This window comes from Mauremys reevesii, linkage group 11, assembly GCF_016161935.1.
Source record: "Mauremys reevesii isolate NIE-2019 linkage group 11, ASM1616193v1, whole genome shotgun sequence".
Lineage (NCBI taxonomy): Eukaryota > Metazoa > Chordata > Testudines > Geoemydidae > Mauremys > Mauremys reevesii.
Genome location: NC_052633.1, coordinates 27,978,097 through 27,999,339, shown reverse-complemented (window position 1 = coordinate 27,999,339; position 21,243 = coordinate 27,978,097). Strand labels below are relative to the sequence as shown.

Sequence of the window (21,243 nt, the reverse complement as noted above, 5' to 3'; positions counted from 1 at the left end):
CCCTGGGCGGCTTCCCCCCTGCTCCTGCGCGGGAACGGGAGGTGAGAAGCCCCAGGCAGCTTCCCCCCGCTCCCAGCGAGAAACAGGGAGCAGAGGTGGGGGGCAGCCTGCCGGGAGCCTGGGAGCTTGTGAGGCAGCCGGGCTCCCGGCAGGAAGCTGCCAGCAGAGCTGAGAACCTCTCAGGCTCTCAGCTCCTCACACCGCCCCTCTTAGGTCGGTGGAAGCTCTCCTGATGAAGATGCTCACCACCGACCCAAGGACGGTAGTGTGGACATGCACCAATGCAGTAATTACTGCAGTGGCTGCAAGTCAACCTAATATAGGTCAACTTACCTTTCTAGTATAGACATACCCTGAGTCAATAAAAACAATGAAAATTTAGACCTGTACTTCCTCAATATATAGCAGGGATCCAGCCATACATATACAGGGCAAATTGTCATGCTGTATTTGGATCTCCAGAGCATGCCGGATGTATTAGCATTTAATGTGAACTTCAGGACAATCAACATATCTATAAGAGATGACTGAAATCACACCTATCAGGGTGAAGGGCCTAATGTTTCTCGCTGAGGGACTATGCTTTGGGTTTAAAGAACGAGCAAGGAGTTTGAGGTTTCTTCTCCAGACTGAGCATTCACTGAGATGGAGCTTAACATCTGCCACCCCAAGACATCTCCCAGGAAAAATAAACAGTAGCTTTTATGAAATATTAGTTGTATAAGGAAGTTGGGTATTACTAATTTTTTTAAATACTGTTTACAAGCATAAACACTTGAAACATGGATAGTAAGACTTTAAAGTAGCAGCATATTTGAGACAAAACACTGCCAGTGCAATTTCATTCCCTGAATTACATTCCAAACCACCCCCAAATTCAATTTTAATTGTTTAAAGGTCTGTTAGTTTTTGTATATTGAGGAACAATATAAGATAACACCTTGCCTGGCTAATTTACAGTGTTCAGTGACAAGACAACATGTGTCCTTTCATTGTCCTACTTTATTCTTTAGAGCTATATATCTGAGCCCATTGCTCCTGGGAGTGGAATGACTTAATATCACCCACCCTGTGACTGCTGTACCCACCCAGTGACTGCTGTTATTCTGGCCATACAGGAAGCCACTTAACAGTACAATTAATATGGAGTGACACTTCCACGGAATCTACTTTCACCAAACACTAGGAGACGTGTCAGTGCAACTGTATATCTGAACCTGTGAGCTTGGGACCCTTGGGTGTCATCCAGGTGACCTAACAATGAGATGGTGTGTACACAATGTGACAGCTCTAGGGCAGAGTGGCCTGTGACGGTCAGTTTCTGGGCCATGGAGCACAGCGATCTAGCTTCCAGCAGTTCAGTCACACAGAGACTTTTTTTCTGTCCAAGATCTCTACACAGAGCAATTTCTCTTCTTTTTTTCCTTTTCTTTCTTTCTTTTTTTTTTGGGGGGGGGGAGGAATGTAGCTGTTTGTCTTAGAGAGAAGTGTAGGGTTCTTTGGTTTCTTGAAAAGCATTCCACTAGGGGACCTGCAATTTTCAGACTCCTCCTTATTTCTCTTCCTTTTTTTCTCCGTAACCCCCTTAAGCAGACTGAGAGAGGAAGGACAGTCTTGTAGTTAAGTCCCTGGCCTGGGACTCAGACAATCTGGGTTCGTTGCTAGCTGTGATACAGGTTCAAGATTACACAGTAAATAAATTATTTAATCTCTTTATGCCACAATTCCCTACCCATAAAATAGGGATAATACCTCTCCTTGCTCAGCGTTTGTCTGTCTTGTCTATTTAAACTGTAAGCTCTTCAGAGAAGAGAATGTTTCTTACTATGTAAACTTTAATGCCTCCAGCATTGTGACTCTAGTCACGACAGCCCAGATCCTCAAAGGCAGCAGAGTTCCCAGCTCAGCATGGGGGTCATCCCCCACCAGCCTCACCCTCACTGCAGGGCAGGCACTTGATCCTGCTCCACTCTCTGTCCTTTGCTCCTGGGTACCCACCTGCCTCCACCTGGGGCTGCATGTGCAGTCACCTAGGCAGCGTGCAGTGTGAGGGTGGTGAGTGGGAGCCAGCCCCAAAACTCCCCCATGGCCTCCCGGGAATGTCTTATCACTGCCTCCTGGAGTGCAGCAGGGCAGGGATAAGGGATGCCCACGGGATCCTGGAGCACACTGCACCCTAAGTCCTGGGGGCACACTTTACCGTTCTGCAGCCCGCAGCAGCCAAGCTGGGGTGCATGTATGCTTTTCCTTTGAAAACCACATTTTGGGTCAAACTTCAAAACAGGCAAAAATAAATAAAAAACCAACCAATCAAAAACCCCTTCACTGAACATCCCATTTTAAACATTAAGAATTGCTAAGTTTCATTTTAATAATTTGACAGCCCTAGGGAGTGACATCCTTTTTATCCTCAGAACAGGTGCACATGGGCATTTTACTGCTACTGTGACTCAGCCTAGAGATGGAGAGCTCAATTCTCAGATTAGATGGCAGTTCAATATAAAGCCTTCACAAACTGCAGTCAGTCATTCTACTGAGACATCTAGCAAAGGAGCCAATTATGCAGTTTGTGTTCTCCTTATGGGCACTTGAGTTTCATCAACAGCATCATCAGAGTTAGGAAACAGGGTGGACAGTAGTTTTCCCACAGTGCAACAAGTTCGTAGGGCTAGAGTGTTATCACTCTGGGATAGGGTTACTTTGACTCAGGTCTGTGCCCTGCTGTGTGGATGCCAAAGCCCTAGATTTGAGCACAGGTTAGAAAATCCTTAACCAAGGGTTAAACACAGTGTAGACACTCATGCCCAAGGTTCCTTGATATGGGTCAGCTGACTCGAGTCCCGCTGACCTTAGGCTTACATTACCGTGTAGACATACCCTCAGAGGTCTGCTCCTGGATCTCCTCCATCAGCTGCTGCAGACTGCCTTCTGCAGTAGCACTTCCAGCTCTCACCATAATTATTCATTATCTGCGAGATCATCCGCCTCCTCCAGGCTCTTATCAGTCACTATGGTGGCTATGGAGGAGGGCCTCTCAAATAGTGGAGCTGTTAGGGTAGGGTTGTTGAGAGGGCAAGAGAAAACACAAGCTTTGTGGCCTACAGGAAGATGAACTGAGGCCACATCTATACGTACAGTGCTGCAGCGACGCAGCTGTATTGGTACATGTGTGGTGAAGACGCTCTATGCCCAGTGGGAGAGAGCTCTCCTGTTGGCAATAAAAAAACCACTTCTGTGAGCAGTATAATCTATGTTGGCAGGAGAAGCTCTTCTACCTACAGCACTGTGCACACGAACGCTTATGCTGGTGTAACTTATGTCACTTGGGAGGTAGAATATTCACACCCCTGAGCGACATAGGGTGTATGTAGACAGCCTGAATTGGGAGTCCACACACCATGAGCTTACATTTAAATTGCCATCACTGGGCCTCAGAGTTGATACTCAATTGTGATGAATGGGACAGTTCACATCTCGCTTAGGGCTCTTTGTTTGCAGATTCAGGCAGATATCACTTGGTTCATATTTAGGAGGTTTTCTTCATAATCAGAGGAGCTGGAGACTTAATATTTTAATAGACAGCTGAGACTCTGGAGCACAGCTTTTTTTAGACTGCTGTCTAAAAATACTTCACAATTGTGTGGCTGTGCAACAGCATTATACATTGGTTCCCACTTACAGACCCCTTGCCCCCCAGTACGTTTGACCCAGTGGCTGGAGCGCTACTGAACACTGAGGAGACATGGTTTTAATTCCCTGCACTGTCTGTGATATATCACTTAGTCTAGAAGGGACTGGCCCTCTACCTAGACTTGTTCTATTCACTTCTCCTCCTCCCCATCTGACTCCAGCTGTGTGCTTGGGAGGATCGTTCTGACAGCTTTCCAAGAGCGAGAGGAAAAAAACCAATTTCCCTGCGCCAAAGGAACCAATATTGCCTAATCCGAATGAAGGGAGAGTTCAGCTCTATCAGAATGGAATGGGACAAATTCCTAGAATACTGCGGGAAGGCGGGGAAGATGTGGTTTGGGTTTTATTCCTGCCTCTGGATACAATGTGATTTGGAATTAGAAAAGGTTCAGAGAAAGGCAACAAAAATTATATGGGGATGGAAAAACTTCCAAATGAGAAGAGATAAAAAAGACGGGGACTGTTCAATTTAGAAAAGAGGTGACTGAGAAGGCTGTGACAAGAGGTTTACAAAATCACAAATGGTGTGGAGAAAGTGAATAGGGAAGTGTTATTTGTCCCTTCATGTAACACAAGAGCTAGGGGTGACCCAATAAAATTAATAGGCAGGAGGTTTAAAGCAAACAAAAGAAAGTACCTCTTCACAGAACACATAGTCAACCTGTGAAATTTGCTGCCATGAGAAGTTGTGAAGGCCAAAAGTAGAAATGGGTTAAAAAAAGAATGAGATAAGTTCGTGAAGGATAGATCCATCAATAGTTATTAGCCAAGATGGTCAAGGACACAACCCCATGCTCCAGGTGTCCCTAAACATCTGACTGCCAAAAGCATCTGGCACCAGCCACTGTCAGAGATAGGATACTGGCTACACAGACCGTTGGCCAGCACTTTCTATCAATAAAGTTCCTATTGGGACAGAAGTCTATAACTCAATAAATGCTACTATTAGTTATGTGTGGACTCCTCATTCTCCCCACTCTCTCTCACACACCCCTCAGTGTATTAATATAAGCCCCATCTTCATGCTCTTAAACTCTGCTGATAGCATCAGATCCTCCTGCTTTGTTTCTGACCTTCTCTTTCCTCTTCAGCCCCAACCGTACATCATTTAGTGGCATCCCTCCTGCCAGACCCAGATGTCTATTACCCTCAGATCTTTGTCCCAGGCTCAGCATGAAGAAACATTGTCTATTGCACGTCCGTTCATCTCCTCAGAGGAACCAGAGTCTAGTAGATTTTAAGTAGCTCTGTGTGAAGTGAGACTTGGGGCCAGAATATCTGGAACCAGGAGGGAATGATGTTTAAGCAAGTCAGGGTGCTTACTGCTGACGAGTGATGTAGAAAGGTTTTAGCAACTGGTGGGGGAGTTGGAGTGTTGTCATTATTGGGCATCAGAAGAGTTTCTCCAGGTAGAAGGTAGGAGTAGGGAGGGATATGGCAACTGGCTGAGAACTGGGATTCCATTATTCACTGGGCGTTGGGTGTAGTGGATCACTGGGTGAGCAAACTCTTAGGTGCTTTCCAAGAGGGGGTAAAAAGCAGAACCTCCAGAAACACAGGCCTCTGTGTAGCTATCCAGTTGGCTCATCCCTAAGGCTGGCTTGGCAGAGTCCCCAGCCTTCTCCCTGACTATGCATTTGCATACCTCCTGCCATTCCTCTTGCTCAAGAGATTTCTCAATTACCAAACATTTGTGTTTGTGAAAGTGAATGCCCTTCAGCTGCTGTGGTCAGTGCCCCCACTCCCTGACTACGCTGAAATCATGCAGATTGATTTTTAGGCCAAGACACACACAATGATACAGAAGTGAGAGTGCAGAAAGAGCCAAAACTACACTACTCCTAGCAACAGCACTCAGGAACTGATGGAGAACAAAGACACTTGGATGCAGAGAGACCCACAGACGATCTCTTTCAAAAAGAAAATCAGGCAGGAGGAAGCAGGTCAGGGTCCAGGACAATGGCTCAGACTACAGTAACAACCAGGGGACAACAGAGAAGCCCAGCAAGGCTCTACTCCTAGCAAAGGCAATGGCCAGAGTCCTGCCCTAGACACTAGTGATCCCCTGTATCATGGAAGAACCTAGGTATTTGCTCCTCCTTTCAAATCTGTTTTCTCAGGTGTCAGGTCACCAGCCCCACAAAATATTATTTCCCCCACCCCTCACTAATATAGAAACATTCACCAGCAAGACAGCAGCATGATGTAGCAGTTAGATCAGAGGACTTGGAATCAGCCAGGAGTCCCGGGCCCTGGGCCCAAACATAGAAGGGAAATGTAGTTCCGTTGTCAAGGCAGGTGAGATTGGGCGTCAGGATTTCCAGATTCTATTCCAGGCTCTCATTATACTTCCCCCAGACAGACCAGAATCCCCTCCACATCTGATGCTCCCAAACCTATGTGTCACCTCTCTAACTACAGTTCCTGACTACTCATCCTCTGAACAAGTACACAGAGGCCGTAGTCACCGGGAGGACCTACCGGGGTAGGGAGACTGTTGGGTGACTGCAAGCCCCTCTCCAAACTACTCTGTGCAATTGTGTGGATCTCTTTACACATGATTTGCTGCCAGCAAATTAATTCTTATTTTAAATGTTTACAAACCCATCTGTATGGCAATTATAAGCATGTCACAGGACCACTTTGGTAGCATACACAGAATCCTAACTACATAGCTGAGCTGTGCTAGAACCCTAGCTCTAACATACAAAGGGGCAGGAATCTAAAATTCAGTCACTGTAAATGATATCCTAATTCCAAGTCACACGCTCAATTGTGCAGAGCCCTATCAAATTCACGTCCAGGAAAAATGCATCATGGACCATGGTCTCCCCCATGAGATCTGCCAGGGTGGGGCAGGGCTGTAGACGCCCCAGCCAGGGTTCCTACCATGCTCCAGGATCCAGCTCCTAGTATTGGCAGGGCTGGGGAGGGACGGGACTTCCTCTTCTCTTGCAGGCACTGTTGCAGAGGCTGCTCCTGGAGTCAGGTCAGACCCACCCCCAGAAACCTCCCCATAGCTGCAGGAAGCTCCATAGCCTGCACCGTTTCCTGCCCCCATCGCTCCCCAGATGTATAGGGAGCAGCCGCTGCCAGTAGGAGCCCCCATCTGGGACGTCCCAGCCAATGGCGCTAGAACCAGGGAGACCAGCGGGTCATGCCCCACACTTTTTAACATGGGCATTGTTTGGGGGGCAGAGGGTGACACTGCCACCCCAAACTGCAAGCCACTGTTCCCCTGCCATGAAGCGCAGCCCCTGCCAGCACAGCTCTGTGCCTGTTCAAGGTCTGCAGTTTGTGGGGACAATGCTGGCTCTGCTCCCCAAAACTACACCCATGTTAAAAAGTGGGAGGCATGGCCACCTTCCCGTCAGTTCCAATGTTGGTGGCTCCCCACTTCTACAAAAGTTCCAGCGCTCTTGTCCCAGCCTCTCTCTCCCTGGCTCTAGGCCCAGCACTCAGGAGTTAAAGGGACCTTGGGCTGGCTGTGTTGGGGGGGACCACAGAGCCCCCCTGACCACAGCATCCTGGGCAGTCCCCCACCTGTAAGGCCAGCCCTGCCCCCACCAAAAGTGAACCCCCCCATACCATGCAACCCTCACATCTGCGCTTCACATTGCTCTCCAGTTGCCCAGCTCTGAAGGCAGCACCTCCATCAGCAGCAGCACAGAAGTAAGGGTGGCAATACTGTGACCCCCTCTACAATAACTTCCCCCCCCACACACACACACACTCTTTTGGGTCAGGACCCCATGGTTATAACACTGTGAAATTTCAGATGTAAATATCTGAAACCGTTAACATCCTATGACCATGAAATTTATTAAAATAGACCGTGAATTTGGTAGGGTCCTAATTATAACCCTGTGTACACAGCATTGTTTTGCTTCTACTGTTGCACTGCCAGAGCATCTTTTACATTTCTTACCATATTTATGATGAATGACAGTTTGGGATAAATACAACATTGGATGGCTTACCATGAAACAAACTCAAGTCAGCTTTTGTATAGTGGCCTTTCTGCATAAAAATAAATGACTTTCATAAATGACAATTAGGAAAGACTATGTACTTTCAAGTAAGGCCATGACTTGCGAAGCTATTGGGTGTTTTAAAGCCAGACCTTGAACTAACAAGAGACAGGGTAAGCTACATATAGAATACTGACCATGTGTTTTTGAAGGATGGATTTCCAAGCCACTGCTACAGCTGTACACAGTAGGTTAGCTGCTCGTGTAATACATGAAGAGCCATACAAATTTTCCATTTAAATATTTTTACTTCTAAAAGGCAGATTCTGGCTCCAAGTAATTAAAGACAGATAAAAATCTTGTCTTCACAGCATATTTCACTGTAATTACAATTCTGCAGCCAAGACAATGTAAATAAAGTCTTGCGCAAAAAGCTGACTGTAGATCCCTGCATTCAGCCATGATTCTGCAAAATCTTGCTGCGGTCTCACTGCTGCCATTCCCCCTCATAGTGTAGCAACTCTTTCCACTCTTGCACCCTCTGCCAATGGTCACTCAGATCCTGCAGTGAACTTTCTTCTCGTAACCTGGCCCTCCCATCAGGTCACATTTTAATTCCCCCCTTTTCAACAAAAAGTCCAGAAACATCTCAACACAAAAGATTTTTTTGCTCCCTCAGCCTGTTTTTAAGCTCAATCTTCCACCCCACCCTGGCTGTGTACTGAGGAGTTTACACTTGTTACTTCATTGGTGAAATCTAAGTGGAGAACTCACAATTATTTTGGGGTGTGTGCCCTGCTGTTAACAGTTTGCCTTGAAGGTGGTATCCTCGCTCATGAGCCACTCAAGACAGTGTGACAGCCCCTTCCTCAGGGCTGTTAAGGGAACCCAGGCCCACCCTCTGCTCTGGTCCCCAGCCCAGAGACCCTGTATTAAGAAGCTAGGTCTGCTCCTTCATGCACAGCTTTTCCCTGAGCCACTTCCTACCTCCTAGGCACTTGTAGTCTCACCTCTGTCTTCTCCCGAGGTCCTCCCAGCTCCTTCTTGCTCTGGAATACTGACCCCTCAAGACCGCCTCTCTGTACCTTGCCGCCACTACAGGTGTTAATTCTATCCCTGTGGCCTTCTTCAATCTGCCTTCTCCCAAACTTTTCCAAGAGAGAGGGAACTGTCTACCTTCTCTCTTCTGGATCTCTATCTTAGGTCTAATAACAAATGAAGTCTGATTAGGTGCAGCAAGATGGGCTAATAATGATCTCACATGCTTGTTAATCCTTTGTTCACCTATGTAGGATAGACACTCACTCAGATTCCTGCATGAGTAGGTTTGCAGAATCAGACCTTTAATTTTATTATTATTGGTTTGGTTTGTTAATAAAAGAAAATAATCTCAGAAAATATTGACATGGTGAAATCTGAGTCACTCCCAGGTTTGAGCATTTGAATTGTCCAAAAATATTTTTTCAGTTGACCAGCCAAATGATGTCAAAAATGGTCAAATATTTGACAGCATTAGTTTATTAGCAGAGTAACAGAAGTAAGACAGCATGGTTTCCAGTAGGCATAGCCTTAGATACTTATGCCTAATTACAAAAAAAAAGACCCACAAGTTACTTGAGTTATTTTAACTCAGAAAAACAAAAAACAATGAAATGAATTTCTGAAAAAAATGAAAGAACTATTACCTTGTTTAGCAATATTAGGCTAGTATTTAAATATGATTATTCAAGACTGAACCATTACAACAAAAAAAATTAAATAAAACAAACACATAGCAACTATGAAAGAAAAAGGTCATCTTTAAGAGCACTTATGCTAAGTAGGCAGCAGGCCAACTCTTGAAACCGCTTAATGGCTGTGCATCTCTTCTCTGGGTGCTTGGGGAGAAGGTTTAAATGACTGTGAACCCTCTTCTCCCTCTCTCATTCCAGTCTGAGTTAATTTCTGTAGGTTTGTCTTGTCAGTTTATAACGTAAGCTCGTTGGGATAGGGACTGTATCTTGTTTAATGAGCTCTGTAAACCACCATTTACACTGATGGCCTTGTACACAAATAAGGATATACATAATGTGATCTTTATTCTAGAAGATTCTGGCTAATCAAAATACTCAACTTTCAATTGGTTCAACCTTTCTTCCATGAGGTGACATTAGCGTGAGTGATCAAAGCATTTAAGCAGACTACCAGATTGCACCATGATGCTATCAAAAAGGTAGCCCACAGGGCATTCTCATAGGAGAATGACTCTGGCAAGGGGGAGGCAGCAAAAGCCTTTCCCCAGTCACTGCCTCCCCACAGCCAGTCTTTCACTGCAGCAGAGAAAGGCTCTAGCAGCAACCTGTACTAGGGAAAAGCTACAGCAGTGGGGAGCTACTGGAGTCTTTCCCCATTGCCTCCCACATGCCAGAGCATTCCCCCACTGCTGGAGCCTCTCTCTGCACAGGGGAGGCATTACTGGGACGTGTAGAGAGCCAAGTAGGGTGCATAACCTAAGGTTCTATAGAAATCCAGGGTATGCCACATCTTGAATGCTGCATGCAGATTTGGTTGCCCCATCTCAAAAAAGATATTGGAACTGAAAAAGGTTCAGAAAATGAATGATTGGGGTAGGGGTATGGAACAGCTTCCATAAGAGGAGCGATGAAAAAGACTGGGGCTTTTCAGCTTGGAAAAGAAACTACTAAGGGGGGATATGAGAGGTCTACAAAATCATGACTGGTGTGGAGAAAGTAAATAAAGTGTTATTTACTCCTTCTCATAACACAAGAACTAGGGGTCACCAAATGAAATTAATAGGCAGCAGGATTAAAACAAACAAAAAGAAGTATTTTTTTCACACAACACACAACCTGTGGAACTCCTTGCCAGAGGATGTTGTGAAGGCCAAGACTATAACAGGGTTAAAAAAAGAACTAGATAAATTCATGGAAGATAGGTCATAGATTATTTTTTCATGGATTATTAGGGTTGGAAGGGACCTCAGGAGGTCATCTAGTCCAACCCCCTGCTCAAAGCAGGACCAATCCCCAAATGGGCCCCTCAAGGATTGAACTCACAACCCTGGGTTTAGCAGGCCAATGCTCAAACTTAATCTCTTTTGATTATAAAAAAAAATGTTCTGGTCCTTGGTTGCCTCATCAAGAATTTATATAGGTTTTTAAACATTATCAACTTAAATTCTATATTTTTCAGATACTAAACCACACAGTAACACTTTTTTAAGGCTTGAGTAGAAGGAAACAGATTACTTAGCAACAGCTGAGATTTATTTTAACATTATAATACCAATATAATTTGGAACTGATTACTCAAAGTCATATTATGATCAGTCAAGACCACTCAAAACATGCACTGGAAACACATCAGGTGTCACCTCCCTTTGAAATTTAACTGCTTGGGAAGTGTTGAGACGTACACTTCATAGTACATTACCCTTCTCTTTAAAGAGAAGATTGCTTAAAACTGAACTGAGAGATTTTTCCAGTGCTCCTAATTCTATTTCCTAATCAAAACACAGAAGCTTGCTGTGCTGAAGAGCTTCAAAGGAGAAGGGGAGGGGGCATAAAAGGCAATGCTCTTTAAATCAACGCCTTCCTAGCTATGTTTTTTTTCTATGATTTTTTTTTTGTATTTCATGATAAAAGATACATTGGAAATTGATTAAGGCCTGCATCCTAACAATCATGTGCTGCAATCATGTTAAGATTCATAAGCACTGCCAAGATAGGTTAATACTGGAAACATGAAAAGATTGTTCAAGTGCCACTAATTCAACAGATGACACTTCTCTCCAAGCCAATATTTAACAAGTGTCCCAGCAAAATATAGGGGCTGTGCTGCTGGAAGTGCTGTCTTTTGGATGAGAAAGCATAATCCTTGATCTTTTATGTTTATTCATAGAATCTTAGGACAGGAAGGGACCTCAAGATGTCATCTAGTCCGGTCCCCTGCACTCATGGCAGGACTAAATATTATCTAGACCATGTTCCTGACAGGTGTTTGTCTAATCTGCTCTTAAAAATCTCCAATGACAGAGATTCCACAACCACCCTAGGCAATCTTTTCCAATGCTTAACCACCCTGACAATTAGGAAGTTTTTCTTAATGTCCAATTTAAACTGCTCTTGCTGCAATTTAAGCCCATTGCTTCTTGTCCTATCCTAAGAGGTTAAAGAGAACAACATGTCTCCCTCCTCCTTGTAACAACCTTTTATGTAATTTAAACTTTATGTCCCCTCTCAGTCTTCTTTTCTCCAGACTAAACAAACCTACTGTTTTCAACTTTCCCTCATAGGTCATGTTTTCTAGACCTTTAATCATTTTTGTTGCTCTTCTCTTGACTTTCTCCAGTTTATCCACATCTTTCCTGAAAGGTGATGCCCAGAACTGGACACAATACTTCAGTTGAGGCCTAATCAGCACGGGGTAGAGTGTAAGAATTACTTCTCATATTTTGCTTACATCACTCCTGCTATTACATCTCAGAATTATTTTTGCTTTTTTTTGCAATGGTGTTATATTGTTGATTCATAAGTTTGTGATCCACTATGACCCCCAGATCCCTTTCTGCAGTTCTCCTTCCTAGGCAGTCATTTACCATTTTGTATGTGTGCAACTGATTGTTCCTTCCTAAGTGGAGTACTTTGCATTTGTCCATATTGAATTTCATCCTATTTATTTCATACTATTTCTCCAGTTTGTCCAGATCATTTTGATTTTTTAGCCTATCCTCCAAAGCACTTACAAACCCTCCCAGCTTAGTATCGTCTGCAAATTTTATGAGTGTGTTCTCTATGCCATTATCTAAATCATTGATGAAGATACTGAACAGAACCAGACCCAGAACTGACCCTTGCAATACCCCACTCGATATGCCCTTCCAGCTTTTCTCTTTTCAAACCTCATAGAGGCTTTGATCCTGCAAACACTTGTACAGATGCTTAATTTTAGTACTGTAGGTCATGTCATTGATTTCAGTAGGACAATTTGTGGTAGTAAAGTTATGCATACGTTTAAATGTTTGTGGCTTAGGGTCAGTCTGGGTTTGGATGCTGCTTTAGAAGCTTCCCCCTCATACTATTGCCCCGCTCCCTGCTCACTCTCCCACCCCAAAGTTTGGAGTACAAAAAATACTTGATGCTGAAACAGCACCTTTGATCTAAAATTGATCCAAAAGCACTTCACTGACTAAACACAGCTAGCAGTGCTACTTGTCATGTTATATAAAAAATAATAGTACTTAATGAACATGTTAATTAATTGTTTTTAGCTGTAATTAAGGAGCATGTTAACAAATTCACAGATGAAACTAAACTGTGCACTGTTGCAAACATAGAAAAAAATAATTATTTATCTCTAGTCCTTAGTCAACATATTGCCATTCTTCTAAGTCGGAGCTAATGCAATATCTCCGCTAGCCAAAGTTACTCACTGGGACTGAAAATAGCCAACATCTGTGATGACCCGCCAACCAAGAAGGCCACTGTTTGAGGAGCAGCAAAGAGTCCCATGGCACCTTATAGACTAACAGACATTTTGGAGCACATCAGCATCACATCGCTGGAAGGTAAATCCCTTTTGGTGTAATTCTCTGGTGCCTGCAGTTAGAAGACTGCCTTGCCCTCTGAGCACCGTTATCAGAAACATCTCGGCAAAGGACAGGCCATGCAGACATAGGAGACCTGCACAAGGCTTTGTCTATACTTATAGTGCTGGAGCTGCGCCACTAGAGCACCGGTGAAGATGCTACCTACGCTGGGAGAGCTTCTCCCGTGGCACAGGGAGGTGCGCCACCTCCCCAAGGGGGGCAGCGATGTCCTCCGGGAGCCCTTTGACCTCGCGCTGTCTACACCGGGATTAGGTCAGTATAAGGATGCTGCTGAGGGGTGCCACACCGTTACCATAGAAACAACAGGCGCGCCGGGGCAGCAGCCAGCGCTCTGGTTGCCCGCCCTGACAGCGTCCCGACGCGACCTGCGGGAAGGCAGCCGCACGAGACCTGCGTACTCGCTCCACTTCCTCACCCCCAGGCCCCGCCCCTCGCTCACCTCCCCAGGCGCCGGCCTCTGCAGCATGATTCTGGCGCGCATTAGTGACGTCACCCGAAACACCCGACTCCGGCCTAGAATGAAAACGGGGACTGCAAGAAAGGCGCTGCGCATGCGCCTACTACAGTTTCCGGTTTCTTTTGCATTCTTCCTCCAGTAAGGGGCGGAGCGAAGCGTGGTGCGCTCCCGCTGACGGCGCTCCCCTGTGACCTCACGAAGGTCAGTGAGAGTTTCCTGTCCCCATGTAAACTAAGGGCGGAAGTGCCCTAACGCTGCGCGATGCGGGGTGAGGGTGAGAGGTCGAAGGTCTCGCAGCGGGAAGATGGTGGCGCAGCAGCCGCTCCGCGTGGTGCGCTGCGGCGGCAGCAAGTTGAGCGGCGCCAGAGCGGCGTTCTCCGCCGATGCCAAGTGAGGGGGGGGCGAATCGGAGGGGGGTTGTTGCGCGGGGGTGGGAACCGCTGAGCTCCTTCTCCACGGTCACTGGGGCCCGCTCGGCGGGACCCGCTGGCCCTGCGGAGCCGGCGCGTGTAACGGCCGCAGGCGGGGCGGGGGCTCACCAGGGGCTACCAGCGCTGCGGGCGCGGAGCCTTCTGCTCCGTCAGCCCAGCGCTGCCGCGGCCGGACACCGACCGGCCCCCAGCGCAACCCGGACAGCCCACGAGCCGCCACCAAACCCCAGGGGGGACCTGCCCTGCCCTGCCGGTGCCTCGGGCGTGGGAGTCCTTAGCTCCGGGCAGCCCCGCCGTGCCAGGGCTTTTCGGGCCAAGTTCTTACTCATGAGAAATTTCCAATACGTGGGGTTCAGGCTAGTTGGGAATAAAGCCAAATTTTGAAATGTTGAAATTTCTCAGAGGGTAACTCAGCCCCCGGCTGGTCACTTTCTCCATCCTCAGCGCATGTGGTGGGAAGGGCAAGATGAGCAGGAACTAGGAAGGCTTGGTTACCTAAGAGGTGTGGGAGTGATACAGGGGGCCCTGGGAAGGGATAGCAGGGGGCGTATAGTAGTACCTTGTACTTGTTTAGTACTTGCAGTCAGAGACTTTCAAAGCACTTGTAAAAGTTAATGGGGAAAGATACTCCAAAATAGCACATCAAGGTAAAGCATTAGACTGGGGGCGGGGGTAGAAAGTAATTAAATTCTCCCATTACTGGTGGGAAAACTGGAGGTGGCCTGTTGGTGCATGGCTTGACCTGGCTCAGGATGAGTGGTGCATAAATAGTGTGTGGGTAACTTTGAATGTACAGATTTCAAAGTGGTAGGCATGCTAGTCTGTATCAGCAAAAACAAGGAAGAGTCCTTGTGTCACCTTAGAGACTAACAAATGTATTTGGGCATAAGCTTTCATGGGCTAAAACCCACTTTATCAGATGCACTGAGTGGAAAAATACAGAAAGCAGGGGTGTGTGTGTGTGTGTGTGTGTGTATATATATATATATATATATATATATAACAGCACATGAAAAGATGGGAGTTGCCTTACCAAGTGGTGGGGTCAGTGCTAATGAGGCTAATTCAATTAAAGTGGAAGTGGCCTATTCTCAACAGTTAAGAAGGGGTGACTATCAAAGGAGAAAAATTACTTTTGTAGTGCTAACAAGGCCAGTGGACACTACAGTGCAAATAAGCAATGGTCACATAAACACCCCCTGCCCTGCACAGCAAACAGGAGGCTCCCAGGAGCAGCTCCAAGGCAGAGGGCAGAAGCAGCACACAGCAGTGAGGGGAGGGACAGCTGAACTGCCCGGCAGGGCTGAGCTGCCACACAGGGAACTTAGAGGGGCTGCCGGCCTTCCCTGGTTGCAAGCCCCCACCAGCTAGCTCCAACGGGCTGCTCTTCCTGCAATCAGTGGACAAAGCAGGAGGCTGTATAACATAGCTTATTGTTGCCTGGGCATTTAAGAAAATTATTGCCATATTGAGACCAATTGCACAATTAAAAGTGAGTATTTTCTAACATAACTTTTGTTTATGGTGTGGCCAGGACAATGTTTTTGACTCACAATAGAGAATTGTGTTGCAACCTTAATTCTATATCCGTGTTGGCCCATCCACACTACAAAAAAGTTATACGTTGGAGACTTTCCTAACCAGTAGTGTTGCTGGCCTAGTTAGTTGTAGGTCTTATCTACACGGAAGAATTTTGGTGTTTTTGCTAAATAATGTGATTAACCCCTACTATGCCACACATCATTGCAGGTATGCTTTATGCCGTTTCTTAGCCCTGCTGTGAACAGCTTTAAATAATATTTGTTCTTAGCCTGTGCTAGGTTGTCCTATCACGAGACCCCGCTTGAGGGGTAGAAAGGGTGTATGTTTTTTTAAAAAGTTTTTTGGCCTGCATTTTGCCAGAATTTTTCAGTCATTTTAAGCAACCCCAGCTGAGCTAACAAAAGGATGTTTTTTTCCATTTTTGCCTTTTGAGACCTGGCTGCAGTGCTGTATAGGCAAGAGGCAGTAGCAAACTAGCTCATGTGCTTCAGTGAGTCCTCTCACCACTTTTCCACAGTGAGCAATTAACTTACATTTCTGTATCTGGCTGTGGGAATAACTGCAAGTGAAATAGGAGTGAATGTGAGGACACTGTAACATATTCATTGCCTGCATTCAATACTGATGTTTGAATTACCTAAAGGTTAATTCTCCAGAGTAGATGAACCCTGGTGTAGATGAGTCTTTAACCTAGGTGTTGAAATTATTTATGCAGGATGTTGTCATGACACTAATTTAACTATAAATTCCTTTATTAAATCCATTAAAGGCTGAGTTATATTTATACAGTAGCTCTAAACATGCCTCAAAAGCCTTAATAATAAGCAATTTACTATATCCAATCAGTAACAAAACCTTTAGATGCATTTGATCAAGATACTGACAAACAGATTAAACCCAGGGGGTGCTTAGACCCATATTAGCGCCAACGTGGTCAAGCAGGTATGAGCAATGAACCCTTTAAAAGTTTACTTTTTACACCCTTTAACAAACAAGTGATGTCATTGCCAATTACTGACTTCAGCTAAACACCAGTTTGAGACACTTCACCCTTATTTCAAGTCTTAATCCAGATAAGTTTTACAACTTCCTTTTATCCCCAAGGCCTATCCTCCCTATCTCTACCCTCCTTCTTGCTGACCAACCAGTTTTTCATTGCACCTCGGTTCACTTAGGCTTTACTTTTAAGATAACATTAGTATGTGGGATGGGGAGGTCCATGTTGCCTCTTAAAATAGATTCTTTCTGTCCTATTCAAAACCATTTGCTGTCACCGCTGTTGATCAGGAGCCTTTTTTCAGAAACTTTCCTTTATCTCATTAATTTAGTCTTTGAACCAGACATCTTCCCTACTCCATTCTTTCTTCCCTACTTGCTTGTCGGGGTCTTGCTTTACAACATGCACATTTCTTTAACCAGATTAAAAGATAACTTTAATTTCATATTTATTCTACAGTAGGGGATATACTGGAGGTGGGGTGGGATAGTATTAAAGCAGGGTTCTCTAGCCTGTTTTTTGTGTGTCTACACAGACAATAAACCATGTTATAAAAGGTTTTGTCCATAACCATATTTAAGCCGAATTATTTTGCAGTGTAGTTGTGGGACTGTCCATTCCAGAACCATTCTTCTCTCCACCCTCCTTAGCTGAGTATGCTGCCTTTGGCAGCCCATAATCAAGGGCTGGAGATCAAAACATAATCTTAAACATGTAGACACATGTTGTTTTAAACTTGTCTGTTTGGCTAATTTTCCTATTTTTAGTGTGAAATGACACTTAATTGTTATTCTGGGCTGCAAAAAAACAAAAAGGGTGGTGGGGGCTAAGGAGAAATTTAAAATAGACTTATTTCAGAAGCGAGGGATGGAACAGCATAAGGGAAATAGTCTTCTGCAGCTGTGAAGAGTGGCATGAAGGTGTGCAGAGAGCAGATAAACAGAAGAGTGGCATGCATGGCTTTGAACATCAGTAGGCCAATTTTGAATTGGAGTTGGGGATAACTAAGGAACCAGTGAAGCTGTCAAAGGAAAATTCACAGACCATTAGAGAGTAGGTTACCTCCAGCATGCTGAAGTTTCACAGGGAACCTAAGAATGCCCTCCCTCTGATACTTATCTTAAATTCTTTATAGGAATCTCTCATTTTTGTTTTGGTATGTTGTTTTTTTAAAACTTATAAAATAGGAGTGCTGAAAAGGTGCTTGAGTCTTAGGGCAGGTCTACATTGCAGCCCGAATTGACGCTCTGAGATCGAGCCACTGGTGGTCGGTTTAGTGGGTCTAGTGAAGACCCGCCAAATCGACAACGGGTTGCTCTCCAGTTGATCCTTGTACTCTACCCCCATTGAGAAGAGTAAGGTAAGTTGATGGGAGAGTTTCTCTCACTCACACTCTCACACACAGTGTAGGTCGACTTGCTGCAATAGTGTAGACATAGCCTTAGGAACTTGAGGTTTGGGGAAAAAATTAGCTAATCTTTATTGTGGCCAAAAGTGAGAGCAAGCATTTCCAGGCAGAGTCCTATAAATTTAGCAGATACTGATTTTATCAAAGGGGGATATAGATATTTTATGTGTAAGTAGCATCATGAATGTTTTTTGTTATGCTGATCAATACAGGCCTTTATTTTTCAAGGTGATCAAGCCAGCAGCACCTTTAGCAAGAACTAAAATACATAAGAGTAACTTTCCTGCCTTTGCAACTGAATGTTTAAATCTGATATACTTGTTTGTTCTTCCGTTACGTTTAATGGTAAAGTAAGTAAATCTGTACAAACAATGGAAAACAAAAGTTCTAAATATGCTGGCCTAAATTTTTCATGTTTAGTACTTTGTAGATTCAAAGTAGTTACTCTTGACAAACATAAAGTGTAATATCTTTATCCAGAATTCTCAGTTGCCCTGTGATATTAACCTTTTGTTTCATCATCTTTTCAGATACCTTTTATGTGCCTCAGGAGACTATGTGAAAGTGTATAGCACGGCTACAGAAAAATGTGTACACATTCTGCAGGGTCACACAAACCTGGTGACAGGAATTCAACTTAACCCCCAAAACCACATGCAGGTTGTTAAATCTTTGTAATTGTGAGTCCTGTCCAGCTAGGCATTTGGTTCTTTCCTGATTTAGTTAAGGAAACGGTACTTGACTTTGGCAGTACAGGACACACAGTCATGTGTTTTTTGGGTTGGCTTGAAAGTGAGATGGCTGGAAATAATTATTTCTTATAATAATTACTGAAATAGCTTCTGTTTACTTAGACTGAAATTGCAATTACCCATATTAGTGTATGAATTTTTTGCTGTAAATCATCAGATTACTCTACTCTACTGAGTGGGAAGCTTTTTCTAAAAGCAGAGGTGAACAGATTTTTGTCTCAGGTCACTTCAAAAAAATGCTATACTGGAACAACCCAACAATGGTTCCTTTAATCTAGTATTTGTCTGTCTTTGACTATTGCCAATACTAGGCTCTTCAGCAGTAGGACATGTAGGACCTGATTCATCAGTGCCTTGTGGCCCACTCTGTACCAGTTATATGGGGAAAAGACTCATAAAACAGCTATAAGGCATACCCAGGTGCAGGAGACATGCCAGGTTTATGGCTGGAGTAGGAGCAGGCATGGCTAAATCCCGGTTATTTCCCAGGGGGTATGGTAATCAGTACATGGCTTTAAGGATTTCCTAATCAGCCTCCCAAGTGTCAGGCTCTGTATTTGCACAGAAATGAGTGGCCCATAGCACTTACAGTGAACGCAAATGTGCAACTATACTGTGGAGAAACGTATTTCTGATCTCGGTGTTTGTGTTATGCACTTATTCATAAATATTGGCAACTCTTATAACTTTTGTCCTCATTACACAAGCCTCTCCCCAATATGTACACATCTACCTACTATAACTGTAGAGTGTGCGTGATCTCTTTCAAAACATGGAAGATGGGGAATATATTAGCATTATCAACAGCACCTTAAATATTTGAGTTAATTCTGACCTTCCCTTCCTACTACACTATCTGTAGCAATCAAATGAGAAATTTGAGGTTACACAGTAATTCAGCTGATGGCATCAACTTAAGTTTTGCCTGTGCATCCTCTAAGTATGAGATTTTTATCTTGTGGGGGTTGGGAGAAACGAGTGGGGAATACTTAAATTTTCAGCTTTAACTTTGAGTTAGAATATGTATCTGAAGAAGAAAAATTGAGTTGGTTCTGTTTGGCTTTTTCTGTTGCTGTGCGTAAAGTCTGGGCCCACTTGTAGAAGGGGACTGAATCTATTTCCCGAAGTTCCGTGCATCTGTCATCCTTGCACATGCATTGTAAATGTATATAAACATTCACATGCTAGGTAACTTTAATATGATGTTCAGATACAAAATAGGAACACATATGGTCTCAAACTGCATATCTCAAAAGTGTGTACATCAAAGTAGAATAGCAGCATGTGTGTTTTGTTAGACGTGAACCAGAACTTGGTGATTAGCACTTTTTAAAAATCCAGTCACTTAGGTGACCAAATATGGATTTAAGAGCCTAACTTGAGGATCGAATTTTGTGTAAAATCTTGGCCCTAGTGTTTTGCTTTGCTATTTGTGTTCTTTTCATAACTTGTTTTATTTTTCCTTTCCAGCTGTATTCTTGCTCTCTAGATGGCACCATTAAACTCTGGGACTTCACAGATGGAATTCTCATTAAAGTATGTAAATATTTTGCTCTGTCACAGCTTTTCATGGATTCCAGAGTTGTTGTTCACTGTTGACCATCAATTAAATGAATACTAGGGCTGGACAAAACACATAGGGCCAAATGCAGGCTCTCTGAAGCTTTTAGTGGAGATGAGCATAAACCCTGGCTTCAAAAGCAGTGTTTATTAATATGGTTTGTATTTTGTCCCTGAGCGGGCCTCTAACTTAGGGCAAGAGAAATTTGCTGACCCCTCACTGGGGCCTGCAGTGACATGTTTGATGACCCTTTGCTAATTAAGTGTGCAGTCCCTTCTTAAATATTCTGTACATTAAAACCATGGTTATCAGAAGGTCCTCAAGAAGTTGCTTGAGAGTTACTGCACAATTGTGTGAAGATGAAACATAGGAGAGAAGCTATCCTGACTTTTTCCCAAGATTGGTAGGCTTTAAGAAAGGAGGGAGGAAGAGTTATATGCACAAAGTTATCTATGATTTTTGTGCTCAGTGTAGCTCTTCTGTTCTCCCTTCCTTATTTTAGCTAGTTGATTGGCTCAGGCAGCTCCTCTCTCTGTCTTTGACTATCTGACTTCCCAGAGAGTTTGCATGTCTTTTTCCTGCCTCACTGGCGGTGAGGATGACTTTCAGATAATTGAAGTTATACCTTATTTTTTCATTTTACAGACCACTTCATATGGGATGGCTTCTCTTATGAGCCGCCTCTCCTCACAATATTCCAGTTCCCCCACTGCTTACTTCTCAATGTTTATTTCTGAGGGTAGCCAAGAAGGGCTTTACAAGCGACCTCTGGTCCAAGGATGACAGTTTGAGGGCTGCTGTTCCACTGCATATAAACTGCCTTGGG

The 21,243-nt window shown here is 44.4% G+C and overlaps 1 protein-coding gene and 1 long non-coding RNA gene across 3 annotated transcripts in view; one reads left to right on the top strand and one right to left on the bottom strand.

The window, feature by feature from the left end:
* LOC120375028 overlaps positions 1-13,779 on the bottom strand; it is a 39,659-nt gene extending 25,880 nt beyond the window's left edge. Inside the window, exon 1 of the long non-coding RNA XR_005586400.1 lies at positions 13,709-13,779. This is a non-coding gene — a long non-coding RNA (uncharacterized LOC120375028). The remainder of the gene's footprint in view (positions 1-13,708) is intronic.
* A 16-nt stretch (positions 13,780-13,795) lies between these two features.
* Positions 13,796-21,243, top strand: part of WDR75 (WD repeat domain 75) — a 34,267-nt gene continuing 26,819 nt past the window's right edge. Inside the window, exons 1-3 of one of the 2 annotated variants that reach the window (XM_039495579.1) lie at positions 13,796-13,927; positions 18,635-18,764; positions 20,327-20,392. In XM_039495579.1, coding sequence (XP_039351513.1) covers positions 18,759-18,764; positions 20,327-20,392 — 72 coding nt within the window. In that variant the 5' untranslated portion in view covers positions 13,796-13,927; positions 18,635-18,758. Of the gene's footprint in view, positions 13,928-13,959; positions 14,117-18,634; positions 18,765-20,326; positions 20,393-21,243 lie in introns of those variants that run through there. The other variant, XM_039495578.1, reaches the window with a different exon arrangement.